The sequence below is a fragment of the Notechis scutatus genome, chromosome 16 (assembly GCF_049901735.1).
Source record: "Notechis scutatus isolate UNSWTSFEM ecotype Mainland chromosome 16, rNotScu1.2, whole genome shotgun sequence".
Lineage (NCBI taxonomy): Eukaryota > Metazoa > Chordata > Lepidosauria > Squamata > Elapidae > Notechis > Notechis scutatus.
In genome coordinates, this window is record NC_142024.1 from 8246967 (window position 1) to 8264647 (window position 17681).

The 17681-nt window shown below is 44.7% G+C and overlaps 1 protein-coding gene and 1 long non-coding RNA gene across 3 annotated transcripts in view; one reads left to right on the top strand and one right to left on the bottom strand.

Annotated features, from left to right (window-relative positions):
• Positions 1 to 741: 741 nt before the first annotated feature.
• The window catches only part of LOC148129420 (uncharacterized), a 37759-nt gene continuing 20819 nt past the window's right edge, over positions 742 to 17681 (bottom strand). Inside the window, exons 3-4 of the long non-coding RNA XR_015745524.1 lie at positions 7412 to 7502; positions 742 to 1825 (exon numbers count right to left, since the gene is read on the bottom strand). This is a non-coding gene — a long non-coding RNA (uncharacterized LOC148129420). The remainder of the gene's footprint in view (positions 1826 to 7411; positions 7503 to 17681) is intronic.
• Positions 770 to 14526, top strand: NBL1 (NBL1, DAN family BMP antagonist). 2 transcript variants are annotated; one of them, XM_087944822.1, is made up of 4 exons: positions 770 to 910; positions 9422 to 9598; positions 11153 to 11264; positions 11884 to 14526. In XM_087944822.1, exons 2-4 carry the CDS (start codon positions 9432 to 9434, stop codon positions 12085 to 12087), a joined length of 483 nt encoding a protein of 160 aa, XP_087800948.1. In that variant the 5' UTR covers positions 770 to 910; positions 9422 to 9431; the 3' UTR covers positions 12088 to 14526. The 2 variants fall into 2 exon arrangements, with proteins under 2 accessions (XP_087800948.1, XP_026546848.1); XM_026691063.2 differs by lacking the exon at positions 770 to 910 and adding an exon at positions 1019 to 1141.

The window sequence follows — 17681 nt, forward strand, 5'->3', positions numbered from 1 at the left end:
TAGAATAGAATATAGAATAACAGAGTTGGAAGGGACCTTGGAGGTCTTCTAGTCCAACCCGCTGCTTAGGCAGGAAACCCTACACCACTTCAGACAAATGGTTATCCAATCTCTTCTTAGAAACTTCCAGTGTTGGAGCATTCACAGCTTCTGGAGGCAAGCAGTTCCACTGGTTAATTGTTCTCGCTGTCAAATTTCTCCTTAGTTCTAAGTTGCTTCTCTCCTTGATTAGTTTCCACCCATTTATTGCTTCTTGTCCTGCCTTCTCAGGTGCTTTGGAGAATAGCTTGACTTCCTCTTCTTTGGGGCAGCCCTTGAGATATTGGAAGACTGCTATCAGGTCACCCTTATCATCAAACCAGACATCTCCAATTCAAGCAACTGTTCTTTATATGTTCTTTGTATGTTTTAGTCCCCAGTCCTCTAATCCTCTTTGTTGCTCTATTTGAGATGCTTTAAAAAATTCTCTTTTGCTTTCCTCCTCCTGAACTGACAGGAGCCAGAAGAGCTGAAAGACAGAGACAGCAGGAGGAGGAGGAGGAAGAGGAGGAGGAGGAGGAGGAGGAGGAGGAGGAGGACGGACTAACAGATTTAAACTCTGCCTTAAGATGCGGTGGAAACTTTGGGGAAGTAGCAAATTCTGAACAGCTTCTCCCTGACCAGGAAGAGCTGTGTCTAAAAGCTGTGTTAGGTTTGGTCTAAAAACCTAACTTTTTCCCTTCCACCTTCACTGCTCCAGCCTGCAGGAACTTTGTGATTTTCGTGTCTATTTCTGGACCTTTGAGGCAATTTCAAGGTTTTTTTCCTCCTGCTGCTGCTGCATTTTACGCTGACCAGGTTGGTCCCGGAGAGATAAAAATTACTTGCAATTGACTGAAAGTTTGGATCTCTCTGCAAATCGACACGGAAAGTAAGTTTGCTAATTGTCTCCCTCCTTCCTTTTTGGTTTTTCTTTTATAATCCTGGGATGCTCTCGCAAACATAAACTTTTCGGAGATTTTATAAGACACGGATTTAAACCTGGATTCGGGCTGTCGCTCCTGTGGACTTGGTTGGATAACCCTGTTTTAATCTTTGGCTGCTGCAAGAGGTCTGTGGTTTTTTTTTTTTTTTTCACGGGATCGAACTCCTGTTCCAGAGGGTGAGTCGATTTTTTTAAAAAGTCCTTTTCCAAATAACTCATCAGCTTTCAGGTTTACAAACTGTTCTGCGGGATTTCACTGCCTGAACTCTAACCTAGGAGCACACTTCGTGCTAAATTCGACTTATAAAAGGGTACTGGGGGAGGAAATGTCTGTTTTTTTTTTTTCTTTGCTGATAAACTGAAAACGTGTTTCTTTTTTTTCCTCTTTCTTCTGAACCTTTAAGTAGAAGATGCCATTGATTTGACCATGGGCCTGTCTGCAGTTTGGGGGCTGCAAGTAAATGCTTCAACCTGTTTTTTGGATTCAGCCTCCTGTTTCGTATCATGGCTTACAGGTCCATGAACCCCAGCTCAAATCACACACGAGCATTTAGCGGTTCTTACAACTCGCTTACGAGCTTCCAAACTTTAAAAGGAAACAAATGTGGAATTCCACATTGTATGCCCACAGGGAGATGCGGCCGGCCCCTCTCGCCTTTCGAAAAATTCATCACTTACAATTTATGTTTCGGAGGGATTTCTCTACACAATGGAGATCACCATCACTGGAAAAAACGGGTTGGAAGTTTTTCTCCCCACTTTTTCACTTGTAAACATTTGCACACCTTGTTTTCCCCTGGAAGGTGGGTGTGTTTATTTGGGGTGTCAATCACAGGAACAAAGTCATCTTCAGAAATTCACCTAGGAAGAAAGGCAGGTAAAGAGCAGTTGCAGATGGACACACCTGGGTGGACCGAGAAGCATTCATTCCAAAGAAATAATGTACTTTTTTCCCCCTTTCAGCTATAAATGTACCAACAATTCCAAAAGATTGGTTTTTTGGAGAGGGGGCGGGGTCATTAGCAATTTGAAAATTATTTTCCCCTTGCCAGGCAGCCAAAGGTCAAAGATGCTAGTCTACAAGATAATAATACTTCTTCACCCCCGCTTTTCCGTGGGGTTGTTGTGTGAAAGGAGGGCAAACCTGCGTCTTTTCGCCACTCATCAAGACCAGATATTTTTCAAATGCTCTCCCACACTCTCTCTTTCCTCTTATCCTCCCCTCTGATGGATGGTTTGAAAGAGGAGAAATCTTAGCAAATAAATTAGTTACAGATGAGAAACGTGCTGCTGGGGGGAACCAGTTTTTCAGCCATTAAAATATTTCCATCTGTCTTTCCACGATCCTTTCTCGGCTCAATGACAAAAAAGGAAGAAGAAAAAAAAAAATCAGTGAAAAATCCCAGCCTGGAAAAATGTTTTCAGGAACATCTTCTAATCTTTTCTCTTTTTTCCTCTTACCGCTGATTCAGAATGGAGAAGAGAGATCTGAAATGCATTAATTTGGGCCTAACTTTGAATACCAGAGGGAAAAACATTATCTTTGAACAAGCTTGTCTTCTTACTGTTTAAAAAAAAAATGAAGTTAAAACATTGTGTGCATTTAAAGAAACAATTCCGCGGTTAAAAAAACAACAACCACCTATTATTACCTCCGTTAAAAATGACATTTCCTTGGGCTCCCTTAGGGGTAAAAAAAAACCTCTGCATTGTTTTAAGGTGATTCTAAATAGTTTGACTACCAAATTTGCTTTAGTAGATATTTACACCGTTAAATATGATCTCTTCCCTGGAAATGCTGTGCAGCGGCTGTTATTATCCACTTAGCAAAAAATCAGATCAAATAATGCTCAGTCACAGGACAGCTTCAGTGAGGTGGGGGTTTTTTTTTTCTTTTAAATTTGAGAAAAACACAAGTTGGACCAACCAAGCGAAGGAAGCTACCCGTGAAGTCGCTTAAAAAAAAAAAAAACAGGACGGGAACCCCCCGTTTAAAATCGTTCCTTGGTTTGGAAACCAACTCATCATTATCATCCCATTTTACTTTGCAGCGTTGGGTGGTGAATTGTTTACGGGAGGTAGATTACTCTGATGGGAAGGTTCCACTTTGGTTTTTTGTATGTGGGCAATAAAACCCTTCAAATCAAGCCGCTACTTGATTGAAAGTAGACACTCGGAAGAGAAAGCAAAAATTCTTTAAAGGGACAACAGAAGCTTTTAAGCAGATTCTTAACGCTTTGAGGGAGGGGAAAGGGGCTTCTAAAAAGTATTTCCCCCCCAAAAAAATAAACCTACGACATCCTCAGTTACAAGAAGCTCTTTCTCCTCCCTTCTGATTTCTTAATCACCCCCATATTTTTTTCTGGGTGAAAACAAGCTCTGAGACCTTTCGCTTTTCCACTAAAGAGGAACTCTGGTTTCGCTCTTTACGATCTGGGCTTTTCAATCCGAAAACGTGTCCCGTCTTGCTTCCCCTGAGAAGCCAAACCGGATCAGGCCAAGTTAGGACTTGGGAGAGGAAAGCTGGTGGGAATATTGGATGTTCTGTGCTCCACTCCCAGGATGTGGGATAGGAAGATGGGAGGGTAAACCTGGTTAGCTTGGTTCCTTCCGTGCCCCTCGGTCTCTCCGAAGGGGACTTGTGGGGTTCATAGCATTCACAGAGTTGGGAAGGTTCTTTTTTTGAAGCTAACCTTGATTGCTACTCCCCTGTGATCCTGGTTTGGGAGAAAACCAGGATCACCATTTTCTCCAGAAGTAGCCATGATTGCAAGGGGGTCATCCTCGCACGATGGAGTTTTGTGAGGGTCTTAAGTTTTCCTGGATGTGCAAACCAAGTTAAAAGCAAGCCAAACACCCTTTTCTAAGCTTGCTTCCTGATCCCTCATCATTGTTGGCCACAGACTAATAGACCTAACATCTAATGTCCCCTGCGTGTCAGCCAGCTTATACATCCTTTCAGGCATGCTCTTGCAGTAAAATCCTGCAATTCCGTGAAGAAGGTTAAAACTGTTTTTATTCCCATGTGGTTTTGGATTCACCTGGCTAATAGTGGCTGCCCCTTTTAGGATGGAAGGAGGATTATCTTTGCTTTTTGGTGGCTTTTTAAAATACAGTTAGGATTTAATTCTGATTTTTTTTTTGTCTTGGCGTGATGAGATGTTGCGCACCACAGAGAGCCCTTTAAAACAGATCATACATACTAGAAATAAATAAATACTGAAAATACATAAATGAATGCCCCCTCCTCATCCCCAACCAACGGAGTTAAATATCTTCCTGTCTTTTTACCTTCATCCTGGCTTTTTTTCATGTAATAGTGCAATTGCTAAATTGGGTCCTGCAATATCTCTATTCCTGTGGAAAAATCACTCGTTTGGGGATAAATGGAAATTATGTTTTTGTTGCAAAGACAGAAGATTTGTGTGGAGTTTTGTCAGTTAAGGAGAATTGACCTTGCTTTTAAATTCATAACTCTTTCCAGTTCTTCTTTGAATGTCTCTTTAGCTTGGTTTTCTTGAAATAAAGGCTGCACCGTTCTCTTTTCAACAGTTTAGCCGGATCCCACCTGCTGTCTTTTGTCTCCTTTTTCTAATAAAAGAGGGGAAAAATTCCTCCTGTTTGGAAACTAGAGTTTCCAACTTTTTTTCTCTGGTGGGCTGTTCACTGTAATGTTTTCTTCTGGGATCGGGAAAAAACAGGGATTGGGGAAGTGTAAAATATGAAGGTCCATTTTAAGAAAAAAACCCTGCTTCTTTCTGATGGCATCCAAAACCATCATCCTCTGCCCAAGCGAGACAACTGCACCTTCAAATTGCCAGACGGAAAGCAATTTGAACTCTTGATGCTAACAGCATCTCTGCAAAGATGCGGCTATTTTCCTCAAGAAAGAAAGAAAGAAAGAAAGAAAGAAAGGAAGGAAGGAAGGAAGGAAGGAAGGAAGGAAGGAAGGAAGGAAGGAAGGAAGGAAGGAAGGAAGGAAAAAGAAAGAAAGAAAGAAAGAAAGAAAGAAGAAAGAAAGAAAGAAAGAACGAAGGAAGGAAGGAAGGAAGAAAGAAAGAAAGAAAGAAAGAAAGAAAGAAAGAAAGAAAGAAAGAAAGAAAGAGGGAGGGAGGGAGGGAGGAAGGAGGAGGAATGAAAGAAAGAAAGAAAGAAAGAAAGAAAGAAAGAAAGAAAGAAAGAAAGAGAGAGAGAGAGAAAAAAGAACGAAAGAAAGAGACAGAAAGAGAAAGAAAGAGAAAGAAAGAGAGAGAGAAAGAACGAAAAAGAGACAAAAAGAAAGAGAAAGAAAGAGAAAGAAAGAAACAAAGAAACAAAGAAAGAAAGAAAGAAAGAAAGAAAGAAAGAGGGAGGAGGAGGAAAGAAAGAAAGAGAGAGAGAGAAAAAGAATGAAAGAAAGAGACAGAAAGAGAAAGAAAGAAAGAGAGAGAGAGAAAAAGAACGAAAGAGAGACAAAAAGAAAGAGAAAAAGAAAGAAAGAAAGAAAGAAAGAAAGAAAGAAAGAAAGAAAGAAAGAAAGAAAGAAAGAAAGAAAGAAAGGGATTGGTTCTTCTCTAGCTTTGTACACTTAAGATTTGTGCAAATAATACAAATGATATGTTGTTGAGTGAATCATTATTAGTTCCCACCGAGTTACAAATCGGCACGGCTGCACTTCCTCCCCCCACACACACAAAAAAAAACCAAAGCAAAATGCTCCTACAAAAATCTTCCATTCCCTCTGGATACAATCTACACTGCGAAATGTTCGGTGCTACTTTAACTTCCCTTGTTGGCACCTTTAATCTTTGCCCTCATTTCGTTTCGCTTGGCAGGCTGCCCTCTGTCCCCACCCTCACGAGGAAAGAGAGAGAGAGAGAAGAGACAGACCTTGCTCAACTGCCCAAGCAGAATTACGTCTTTTCCAAAAGTTCGGGGAAGAGGCTAGGAAGGACAGAGCAATAAATTAAAAAGATGCAAATGTGCTGAATGGGTTCCCCAATGGGGGACTCCATTTATTCCATCCTAATTGCAGCATGCCTACCTGACATAATGTATTAGAGGCGAGTTATTATCCAAAGGAAGATACGTGCGCACCAGCCTGTCTGTCTACCTGTTAATCATCTTCTGGTTAAGCCATCTTGTCTGGTTTCCTGAAATCGCACTGATTCGCCAGCCAGTGCGATCTGTTGAGTGCCTTTGTTTTCCTATGGTTTTTTGTTTTTTGTTTATAACGAGGGAAATTTTCTTTCTCTTTACATAAATTAAATCAGAGCCTCCCTTGAGATAAGCTCAGTTCCTGGTGACTTCACAGAGACATCCCCAAGTTTTTCTTAAAAGCATTTAGAATAGAGTAGAGTAGGGTAGGGTAGGGTAGGGTAGGGTAGAGTAGAGTAGAGTAGAGTAGAATAGAATAGAATAGAATAGAATAGAATAGAATAGAATAGAATAGAATAGAATAGAATAGAATAGAATAGAATAGAATAGAATAACAGAGTTGGAAGGGACCTTGGAGGTCTTCTAGTCCAACCCCCTGCTTAGGCAGGAAACCCTACACCACTTCAGACAAATGGTTATCCAATCTCTTCTTAGAAACTTCCAGTGTTGGAGCATTCACAGCTTCTGGAGGAAAGTTGTTCCACTGATTAATTGTCTTCATTGTTAGGAAATTTCTCCTTAGTTCTAAGTTGCTTCTCTCCCTGATTAGTTTCCATCCATTTATTGCTTCTTGTCCTGCCTTCTCAGGTGTTTTGGGGAATAGCTTGACTCCCTCTTCTTTGGGGCAGCCCCTGAGATATTGGAAGACTGCTATCCTGTCTCCCCTAGTCCTTCTTTTCATTAAACCACTAGACATACCCAACCATTCTTCATATGTTTTAGCCTCCTAATCATCTTGGTTGCTCTTCTCTGCACCTTTTCTAGAGCCTCAACCTCTTTTTTACATCGTGGCGACCAAAACTGAATGCTGTCTTCCAAGGGTGGCCTTACCTTATAAAGTTATATTATTAACACTCCAGGTGATCTTGATTCTATCCCTCTGTTTCTGCAGCCTAGAACTGCATTGGCTTTTTTGGCAGCTGTTGCACACGGCTGGCTCAGATTTAAATGGTTGCCCACTAGGACTCCAAGATCCCCTCTCACAGTTACTACTATTGAGCGAGGTACCACCTATGCTGTACCTGTGGCATTTTGGTTTTTCTTGCCTAAATGTAGAATCTTACTTTTTTCACCCTTGAATTTCATTTATTCAATCCTCCTCCAGGGATGCTTCCTGCAAAACACTATTCTACCCCAAATCTTTGCCCATTTCCTTGTGATCCACCATTCAAACCAGATTTTTTTTTTTCCAGATCAGTCCACTAAGAATCAGCTCAATTTTAGATCACCACCAGAAGGAGTTTGCTAGAGCATTTCCTTTTATTAAAATGCATCAGTTTTCACAAGCTGCATTATAAATTACCAACTCACCTAGGATATCTAAAATAATTCGGAATTCCTTCTCCAGATAAACATCGATTGCTGGATTTAGTCTGGCTCCGGATCTCGTTTGACTTCACATCTGTAAATGGCAGCCATATAGAGGAAAGTATGAAAATATTTATAGCATCCAATCAGCAACCCCGTTCTGTGGGTAATTGTCCCAGGCAAATAATGACAACTTAAACCGATCTTGCTTAAGGCTTTTTCAAAACTTTTGGGAGTATTGTCACGAACAGAACATTGCTCATCATGGAAATAATGTCAAATAATAGCAGGGGGCAGTGAAAAAGTTTGGAAATATTTAACTCCACCTAAGGATAAAATGTAGATAACATCTTTGGCTTCGAAGCCCAATTTCTCTCTAATAGGTAAGGCAATCCTGCACCACTTACCAACTTCCCAGACTGAAGATTTGTTTTTGAGATGAAGCATTCAGTGGAAAAATGTTCACAGACCCAGAACAAGTTGCTAAAGGAAAGGGTGTGGCCGAGATTTTCCTTAGACAAGTCCCCACCAGGAAATCTGGTAGTTTGGGAAGTCAAATTTCACAGCATTGAGGGTCCTCAAACTTGGCAACTTTAATTCTGGGAGTTGAAGTCCACAAGTCGTAAAGTTGCCAAGTTTGGAGACCTCTGGAATAACCTAACCTATATTTTTGCTGAGAAAACAACATGGATATTTCCAGGAAGACAACACAGAATTTGTAGTTTTTACTTTTGTTTTCTTTATCTTTACTTTTTTAAAAGCAAACTTTGCAAAAATAAAAATAAAAAAAAAATAAAAAATCCCTAAAACTAGATTTTATCCATTTGCCTTTCCTTGCAGTGCCCCCTGCTGGCCATATGCTAAATTGCAGTCTTTTTCTCACACAGCTATATAAGAATTTTGAATTATAGTATAAAATTCTATTTCAATCACACAACTTGATTCTGCTCGTTTAAACCCATTCCTGGAATGATTTGTTGTGGCTTCCTTTTAAAATTCTACCTGCCTTCAAGAAAACCTACAGGACGCCCTTCCATTTTTTTTAAAAAATTAGTCTTATTGCTTTATTTTTTATTTATTTTAAATGTCATTTTTTTGTGTATGGCGTCTATTTTATTTACACTGCTTTAGGGAAGGTGCATTTTTACTCCTAGATAAGCTGCTTAGTAGAGTGTTTGATTTATGCAGAATGTCTTCAGATGCAGAAATACAAACTCATTATGGACTGCAATCTCTCTCTCTCTTAAAAACAATTCCAGTTCTCAACAAGAATCTCTCTTTAGAAATGTGGAAGGAGTTTTTAAAAAAAAGAAATAGAATAGTCTTGAGGTTTGGTGGATTTTTTTTGTATACACATAGCCCTCGACTTACAACAATTCATTCAGTGACTGTTGAAAGTTACAGCAGACCCAAGAAAACGGACTTATGACCGTTTTTCACACTAATGTCCATTGCAGCATTCTCAAAGGTCACGTGGTCCAAATTTGGATGCTCGGGCGACTCATTCGTATTTATGACGGTCGCAGCATTCCCCGGGGGGTCACGTGATCCCTTTTGGGGACCTTCTGACAGGCAGAAGTCAATGGGGAAGTCAGATTCCTTTAACAACCTGATTACAGATTTTAACAGAGTTGGAAGGGGGTCTTGGAGGTCATCTAGTCCAACCCCTCCCCAAGTAGGAGAGGCCCTACACCCTTCCTGTCAGGTGGCAGTCCAATCTCTTCTTGAAAGCCTCCGAGGGATGAAGCTCCCACAACCTGATTACTAGCTTAACCAATGCAGTGATTCGCTTAACAACGGTGGCACGGAAGGTCTTAAAACGGGGCACACAACTCACGTAGCCACCGTCTCGCTCAGCAACCGAAATGTTGGGCTGACTGGTGGCCGTTAAGCCCTACGCATCGTCGGAAATGTATAGCCTGGGAACTTTGAGAGAGGAACAGAGGGGAGGGAAGAAAAAAAAAAGTTCTTTTCCAACCATTTAAAAAAGTTGCTTTTTGAACCCACTTCCAGGCAAGCCAGGATGCTGAGGCTTCTGCTGAGCGCGTTCCTCCCCTGCCTGAGTTTATCTGCCCCGTCTCACATTAACAAACTCGCTCTGTTTCCGGACAAGAACGCCTGGTGCGAGGCCAAGAACATTACCCAGATTATCGGACACACCGGATGCAATTCTAAATCCATCCAAAACAGGTATGGCCCCTCCACTCTCAGCCTCGTGATTCCACCGTCTTCCCTCTTTTGAAGTCAAGTTTTTTTTTTTTAAATTTATATATCAATAAATACTTTGAAAGCAGCGTATTGTGAAGGCACTTCGATTTACAAAGGAAGAAAACAACGGGTGGACTGACAGTGATGATAATGCATGTAATAATTATAACAATATTTGTAATTATATTCGCTTATTTAGGATCGTATTAATTGTACTGGCATACTTACAATTGTAAACATGTTACAGGGCAGTGGTGGCTAACGTTTTGGGGCTCCTGTGCCAAAAATTGTGTGCTTGCACGCTTGCGCACCAGCACCCAGAAGGCAATATGCACAGCCCCCCCGCACCGCCCCATTATCTGCACTGCACAGCTGATTTTGGGTCCGTTTGAGGCCTTTTTCGGCCCCCCAGAGGCTTGAGGGAAGCCTCTGTAGCCTTTGCAGGACGAAAAATGGGCCCGTTTCACAGGAAGGCCGAAAAAGGCCTGAAAATCAGCTGCCCACACAAATAGACCTGCGTGCCACCTGTGGCATGCGTGCCATAAGTTCGCCATCAGAGGTGTAGGGTCTCCTGCTTGGGCAGGGGGGGTTGGACTAGATGACCTACAAGGTCCCTTCCAACTCTGTCATTCTATGCAAATTTGGACAGCAATTCCTGTTGCTGTTGGCTTTCCTTGGGAAGGATGCCCACATTAGCCCACCCGTGCTGGGGGTCTGGTGGTGCCGGGAATCTTTTAAAAAGCCGAAGAGTTGGAGCTCTTCCTTCTGTGCCAAAGTTTCCCCTCCAAATGGGTCCCCCTGTGGGCATCAGGCAGACCCAGGACGCCGAGTTCCACCAAAACGCAGCAATGGCGGCATGTTTGAAAAGTAGAGCAAAGCCAGAGGTCGGTAATTTTTGCTGCAAAGAATCACAACAGCTTCTGGGCTGGGCACAAGAAGGGACACACATATCAATGCAATTCAGCAACATAAAATAAAGGAATACAAAATAAAACAAATCAACAAGAATCGGCAAAGCATCTCTGATTAGATTTTATCCACTACTAGAATCTAATCAGAGATGCTTTGCCGATTCTAGTCCAACGACCTGCTCCAGCAGGGTTGGGAGTGTGTGTGTGTGTGTGTGTGTGTGTGTGTGCATGGCTGTCAAAACTCCAAAAAACAGGTCAAGTAGCTCTGGGGAGGCCAGCCATAAATTAGAACACTTGCTGAACAACCGGCCATTAAGTGAGGACCACTTGTATTTGGTTTGCCAGTTACCTGGCCACGCCCACCCAGTCACATGACCACCAGATCACACCTACCCAGTCATGTGACCAGCAAGCCACGCCCAGCCAGCAAGTCACGTGACCAGCAAGCCACGCCCACCAAGTCGCGTGACTAGCAAGCCGCGCCCTCAAATTAGGCCACGCCCACATAAATTTGAATCCCGCCCCTGGGTGGGGGGCACCGAGGATGAGTTTGTGGCTCCAAGGGGGCGGTGGACCGAAAAAGTTTGGGAACCGCTGCCCTAATTCCTTCTTCCTCCTCTCCCAGAGCCTGCATGGGCCAGTGCTTCAGCTACAGCGTCCCCAACACTTTGCCGCGGTCGACGGAGTCCCTGGTGCATTGCGACTCCTGCATGCCCTCGAACATCCAGTGGGATATCGTGAGTCTCTGCGCTTTGCCCCGGGATAAGGGTGCGGGTTGCACGCAGGGTGCCCATTTGCAGTAACACAGTCCTTCCCTTTATGGATCAGAGGTGGATATTCAGCCGGTTCTGACCGGTTCTCCAGAACCGGTAGCGGAAATTTTTAGTAGTCCAGAGAACCGGCAAAAGAACCACCTCCAACTGGCCCCGCCAACCCCATCTATTCTCCCATCGAGTCCCAGCTGATCGGCTGGGTCTCCTTTGGTTGCTCTGCCCAGGAGAACGGAGCTGGAAAGCAGGTTAGTGGGGTGGGGAGGGAAATGGGGATTTTGCAGTATATCCTTCCCTTGCCACGCCCACCAAGCCACACCCACTGAATTGGCAATAAAAAAATTTGAATCCCACCACCGATAGGGACGCAGAGAGAGAGGGTGGTCAGGCGTGCTAAGGGGCGTAGGAAAATCCCAGCTAGGGTAGACTAAGCAGAAGCAAACAAAACAATCCACATTTTGTAGAGAATTAGGTGATTTTAAAGTCAGGTTTGGGAAAGGAAGGGGGCTTCTTCCTTCCGAGCCCATTCCCAAGAATTTTGGGGCTGCTACGCACCTCCTCATCCTGCCTCCTCTTTTTTCCCCAGGTTTCGCTGGACTGCCCCCACAACGAATACAGCTCCCGGGTGGACAAGCTGGTGGAAAAAATCTTGCACTGCAGCTGCCAGGCGTGCGAGTTAGGCCAGCCGGAGTACCTGAACCTCGAAGAACGCCCCCATCCCGACGGCCCCTTCATCCACCTCCCTGCAGGCGAGGCTGCCAAGCCCCACGCCCGCCCGGAGTACGACTGAACTCCCACCCAAAGCCCCCCAAACTCCTCCGTTTCTCTCCCCGCTTCTCTCTTCTCTCTTCTCTCTTCCCCTTTCCCTTCCTGTTCCGGTGGGCGAAAGCGGGGAAACTGAGGCACAGAATCCAGGGGGGGCCCTTTGGCCACCCGGGAGAGGACTGGAAGCTGGGCTTGTTGTGGGTGGGGACGCCTGTCTGGATTTGGGAACCGGAAGGACGACGAAGAAGAAGAAGAGAGCCAAAAGCCCCTTTTCCTGCCAAGATGGCGTCACCGTCGCCAGCTTGCGAAGGGAACCGTTTTTGTAATTCCCTGGTGGGAGATTCTGCCAGTTCCAGATTTGGGGGTGGCGAAGTGGAAGGTGGCCAACAGGAAGGGAGGGCATCTCCCCCACAACTGGGCAGAAGATGGATTTTCTTGCCATGTCCCTCGGCGTGCCACTTAGGAACATGGGAAGGGACTGTGTGTGTAAATATATATATATGTGTGTGCCAGACTGAGGAGAAACCTTGTTCAGCAGTATTATGAACTTTTACCAGAACAGAGTTTAAACTTTCTTCTTTGTGGACTCAGTAGCTGGGCAAAGAGTATGAAGAGAAACTGTTGTAACCCCTGTTTAAATCCTACCTGAACAATCTTGCGTCTGAAGTTTCCTTCATGGCTTCCGGTAACATGGAAGATCTTGAGTGTATTTTGGAAAGACAACCTCCAAACCAGATTTGTGGTCCTCGGGGGGTATTGGACCTCGGTTTCCATCACAGCATCCAGGAAGGGCTGTTGGCCAGAGGCTCTGGGACGGGAGTTGTAGTCCAGCGCTTTTGGAGAAGACGCTATCCAAGTCGATTGACTTGCGCTTTTGGCCCCGAGCTCGTGGCGCCCAAATAATTTCTCCCCTTTTTTTCCTCAATCAAGAGGAGGTTGAATGCCAGCTCCCATCGCCGGTGTGCAGGACACGATCCGTACAACGCACACGGAAGCTACTCGAGAAAGAGTGTGTTCAGACGGATCTCTTCTCCCTCTGGAGACCGATCTCTTGAGAATGCCATAAATCTGGTCATGTTTGTGGGAAAGAGGCGGAGAAAAAGGGGGATTTATTTCCTCTGCAGCTGGGCTTTTTGATCTTCCTTGCTCTGACGCCATTTGGAGACAGACTCTCCACATTTTCACACCTTTATCACAAGTTTTAGGGGGACAGGGCTGTGGGGTAAGGGGGTTTCTTTGGAGGAACTTTTGGGGTTGGTCGTTGCTTGGATCCACTAAAGCCCAGCCATGTTTTAGAAGCCAACAGTCCCTTGTGTTTTCCTTCCATCTCTTGTGTTCCAGATCAGTCTTTCCTTCCAAGTAGCACTTTAACAAGACAACAAAGGCACGGGGAACATCTGTGACTTTTGGAAAACAAGGGGGAAGGAAGGAAGGAAAGAAGGAAGGGAGGGAGGGGGATTTCAAATCTGGGCCGTTTTGAACCAAACGAGCCAAAGCAAGATTGAAGAATTAAATCCTTCTGCAGCGTTGGCATTGCTTCCGAACAAGTCTGGGACTGTGTGTGGTGTCCGAAAAGGTTGTCGTTTCTCTCTCGACGTTTTTGTCTTCAAACTTGACCACGGAGCTCACACGGGGCCTTGCACAAACAGGCCCCCCACTTCTCGCTCGTGAACCAAGAAAGCCAGAAAGAACTTCCACCTAAACACCGAGGTTCCCAATTTCCAAAATTCACTACATTTCACACTCACTGAAAATGGCCAGTACCGTTCGCAAAGGCCCACATGGATTAAAATCGGTTGAATGCACTTTAAAGTAAAAAACCATAGTTTTTTTTAAAAAAATCTCCCAACTCTCCCAGAATATGGAAAAGAGGGAAATTGCAGTGCATTTCTCCCTCTCTCTCTTAAGATAAAAGGTTCCCCTCGCACATCCATGGTAGTCATTTCCGGCTCTAGTGGGCGCTGCTCATCTCCGTCACAAAGCCGAAGAAGAGCCAGCGCTGTCCGAAGACGTCTCCGTGGTCATGTGGCCGGCAGGACTAAATGCTGAAGGCGCACCGAACATTGTTCCCTTCCCACCAAAGGGGCCCCTATTTTCCTGCTTGCATTTTTTACGTGCTTTCGAACTGCTAGGTTGGCAGAAGCTGGGATAAGTAATGGGAGCTCATTCCGTCACGTGGCGCTGGGGATTCGAACCACCGAACCCTTTCTGATCGACAAGCTCAGCGTCTTAGCCACTATGCACCCCTTTGTCTCTTAGTAGGTACCAAAATGCTACACGTGTCTAAAGACTCGCCTGCTCTTTGTCCAGCCGTCTGCAGAGGTGCAGAAATCCATCCAAAACTGCTGAGATAATTGGTTCCTGGGGGGGAAAAAGGACTATTTTTGAGACATTTGTGTGGGTGGGGGAAAAAAAATCTCTTTAGGTTACACCCTGCTGGTTAAACACCTTGTTAAATGAGCAATGCTTGCTTGTGAATTGTCTCCAAAAACAGCCATCGGTTGGTTTGTTAGGTGTCCATCCAGGGTCTCGCCAGCTGATGCAAAGCAGCTGATGGAAGAGCTTGGGTTCCGGTCTGTACAGGCCATCCCCAACTTACGACCACCACTGCAGAGGTGGTCTTCCGCTGGTTCTGACCAATTCTGGAGAACCAATAGTAGAAAGTCTGAGCCGTTGGGAGAACCGTCCCAATAACACCTCTGACTGGCCCTGCCAACCCCCATCTATTCTCTGCCTCCCCCTGAGTCCCGGCTGATCCTGCCCAGGAGAACAGAGCTGGAAAGCAGGTTAGTGGGGAGGGGAGGGAATGGGGATGTTGCAGTATCCTTCCCCTGCCACGCCCACCAAGCCACGCCCACCGAACCGGTAGTAAAAAAAAAAATTGGAACCCCACCCCTGCCCCACTGAGCCCAACCTCTGTGCTGCGAAGCGAGAGAATTGTCAAGAAGCGAATTTTGCCCCATTTCACAAACTTTCTACCCCCCCCGCCCCCGTTGTTAAGTGAACCACTGCCGTTGTTAAGTCGCAAGGTGATGAACTGAATCCGGCTGCCCCCCACCGTGGATTTTGCCTGTCAGAAGGTCGCCAAACGGGACTGCATGACCGCCGCGAACACTTAAGACCGTCATAACTATGAGACGGTTGCCAAGCGTCTGAATTTTGATCAGGTGACCATGGGGAACACTGCGAGGGTCGTAAGTGTGAAAACGGCCACAAGTCACTAGATGAGCCATTGTAATTAGAGGACTACCTGTATTTGGAAAGAAAGCGCAGGGGGCTGGTGAGGAGGAGGAATCACAGGCGAAGTACCAAATGGGGAGCGAGGGGCTGGATGGATCCCAGGCTGTGGCTAGTGCAATGCACCCAAGCAGCCCGTAATCCAAAATTACTCACAGGTAAACAATCATTGGATGAAGCATCTCTACTTCAGCACATCTCATGCCCACACGTTCAACAGCAGGAAGGAAAATATGGTTTTCGTTCTCTTGGACGTGGTAGCTCTCAAAAATACACAATTTTTTTTTGTCTTGAATTTAGGGGATTGAAGAGAATATAGAATAGAATAGAATAGAATAGAATAGAATAGAATAGAATAGAATAGAAGAAAGATAATAGAATAGGTATAAACAATAGAATAGAATAAAGAGTAGGAATGGAATGGAATGAAAATAGAAAATAGAATAGAATACAGTATAGAATGGAATAGAGTAATGAAAGAATAGGAATAGAATAGAATATAGAATAGAATAGAATATAGAATAGAATAGAGTAGAATAGAAGGAGAGAAGAAGGAAGGAGAATAGAATAGAATGGAATAGAATAGAACAGAACAGAAGAGAATAGAATAGATATTGGAATGAAGGAATGGAATAGAATAGAATAGAATAGAATAGAATAGAATAGAATAGAATAGAATAGAATAGAATAGGAAAAAAGAATAGGAAAAAATAGAGTAGTAGAATAGCATAGAATAGAATAGGAAAAAAGAATAGAATAGAAGAAAGATAATAGAATAGAATAGGTATAAACAATAGAAATAGGGAATGGAATGGAATGAAAATAGAAAATAGAATAGAATACAGTATAGAATGGAATAGAGTAATGAAAGAATAGGAATAGAATAGAATATAGAATAGAACAGAATATAGAATATAGAATATAGAATATAGAATAGAATAGAATAGAATAGAATAGAATAGAATAGAATAGAATAGAATAGAACAGAATAGAAGCTGGAAGGAACCTTGGAGGTCTTCTAGTCCAGCCCCCTGCTGAAGCTGGAGACTACCATTTCAGACAAGTGACTGTCCAGTCTCTTCTTAGAGACGTCCAGTGATGGAGCAACCACAACTTCTGGTGGCCAGCCATTCCACTGGTGAATTGTCCTCACTCTTAGGAAGTTTCTCCTAAATTCCAGGTTGCTTCTCTCCTTGATTAGTTTCCATCCGTCGTTTCTTGTCCTGCCTTCAGGTGCTTAGGAGAATAAGTTGACCCTCCTCTTCTTTGGGGCAGCCCCCGAGATATATTGGAAGACTGTGATCATGTCACCCCTGAATTCTTCTATCCTTTAGAAAACGTACAACCGTCCACCTGAGGTGGCCTAGGAGATGTTAGCACCCCAAGAATCTAATAAAAGCCTGACCCAGCCACCCCTATTCCTTACTTTTTAATATTTATTCCCGTGGTTTGCCTGGCGCGCTCCCTGCTCTCCCGATTCCTTTGCCACCGCTCCCCAGCTGGCATTCCTGAACGACCCCAATTTGACTCCTCCAAAGCATTCCCACCCTCCACCCACCCACCCACCCACCCGCAGCGTTTTCGCCCTCCCAAACTGTTCCCAAGAGAGAGAGAAGGAGCAGCAGTCAGCTGAAAGGTCCAGATTGACTCTCCTTCCTTCTCCAGCACACGCCAGCTGCTTGGCTCCCCACCGCCAACCGAGAAAGATCCCCGCTCTGCGTCTCCAGGGAGCTCTCGGTGCCCCTCCAGAACGGAGAGGGGAGAGGCGCCGGCGACGCCAACCGTGGCCAGCCTGGCAAGGCAGGCAGGGCAGGCAGAGGAGGCTCACAGAGGCTGCTTTGCTTTCTCCTCGTTTCTTTAAATCCCCTTCAAGAGGACCTGACGCTCTACAGGTAGGGAGGGGATGGCGAAGGGGCTGCCAGCCGGCCAGGAGGGGGTCAGGGCAGCCGGCAGGGATACTCCAACGACTGAAGAGTGGCGGGGAGGGGCATCCCCAGATTCCTAGGAAGGAAGAGCGAGAGTAAGAGAAAGAGCGGGGGGGGGGAGAGAGAAAGAGGCAGAAAAAAGGGATTGAAAGAGACAGAAAGAGAGAAAGAAAAAGAGCGAGAGAAAGAAAAAGCGAGAGAAAGAGAGTGTGTGAGAGAGAGAGAAAGAGAAAAAGAAAAGAGAAAGAGAAAAAGAGAGAAAGACAGAGAAAGAGAGAGAATGAGAGAGAGTGAGTGAGGGGGAGAGAAAGAGGGGGAGAGAGAGAGAGAGAAAGAGAGAAAGAGGGGGAGAGAGAGAAAAGAGCGAGAGAAAGAAAAAGCGAGAGAAAGAGAAAAAGAGAGAAAGAGAGAGAGAATGAGAGAGAGTGGGTGAGAGGGGGAGAGAGAGAGAGAAAGA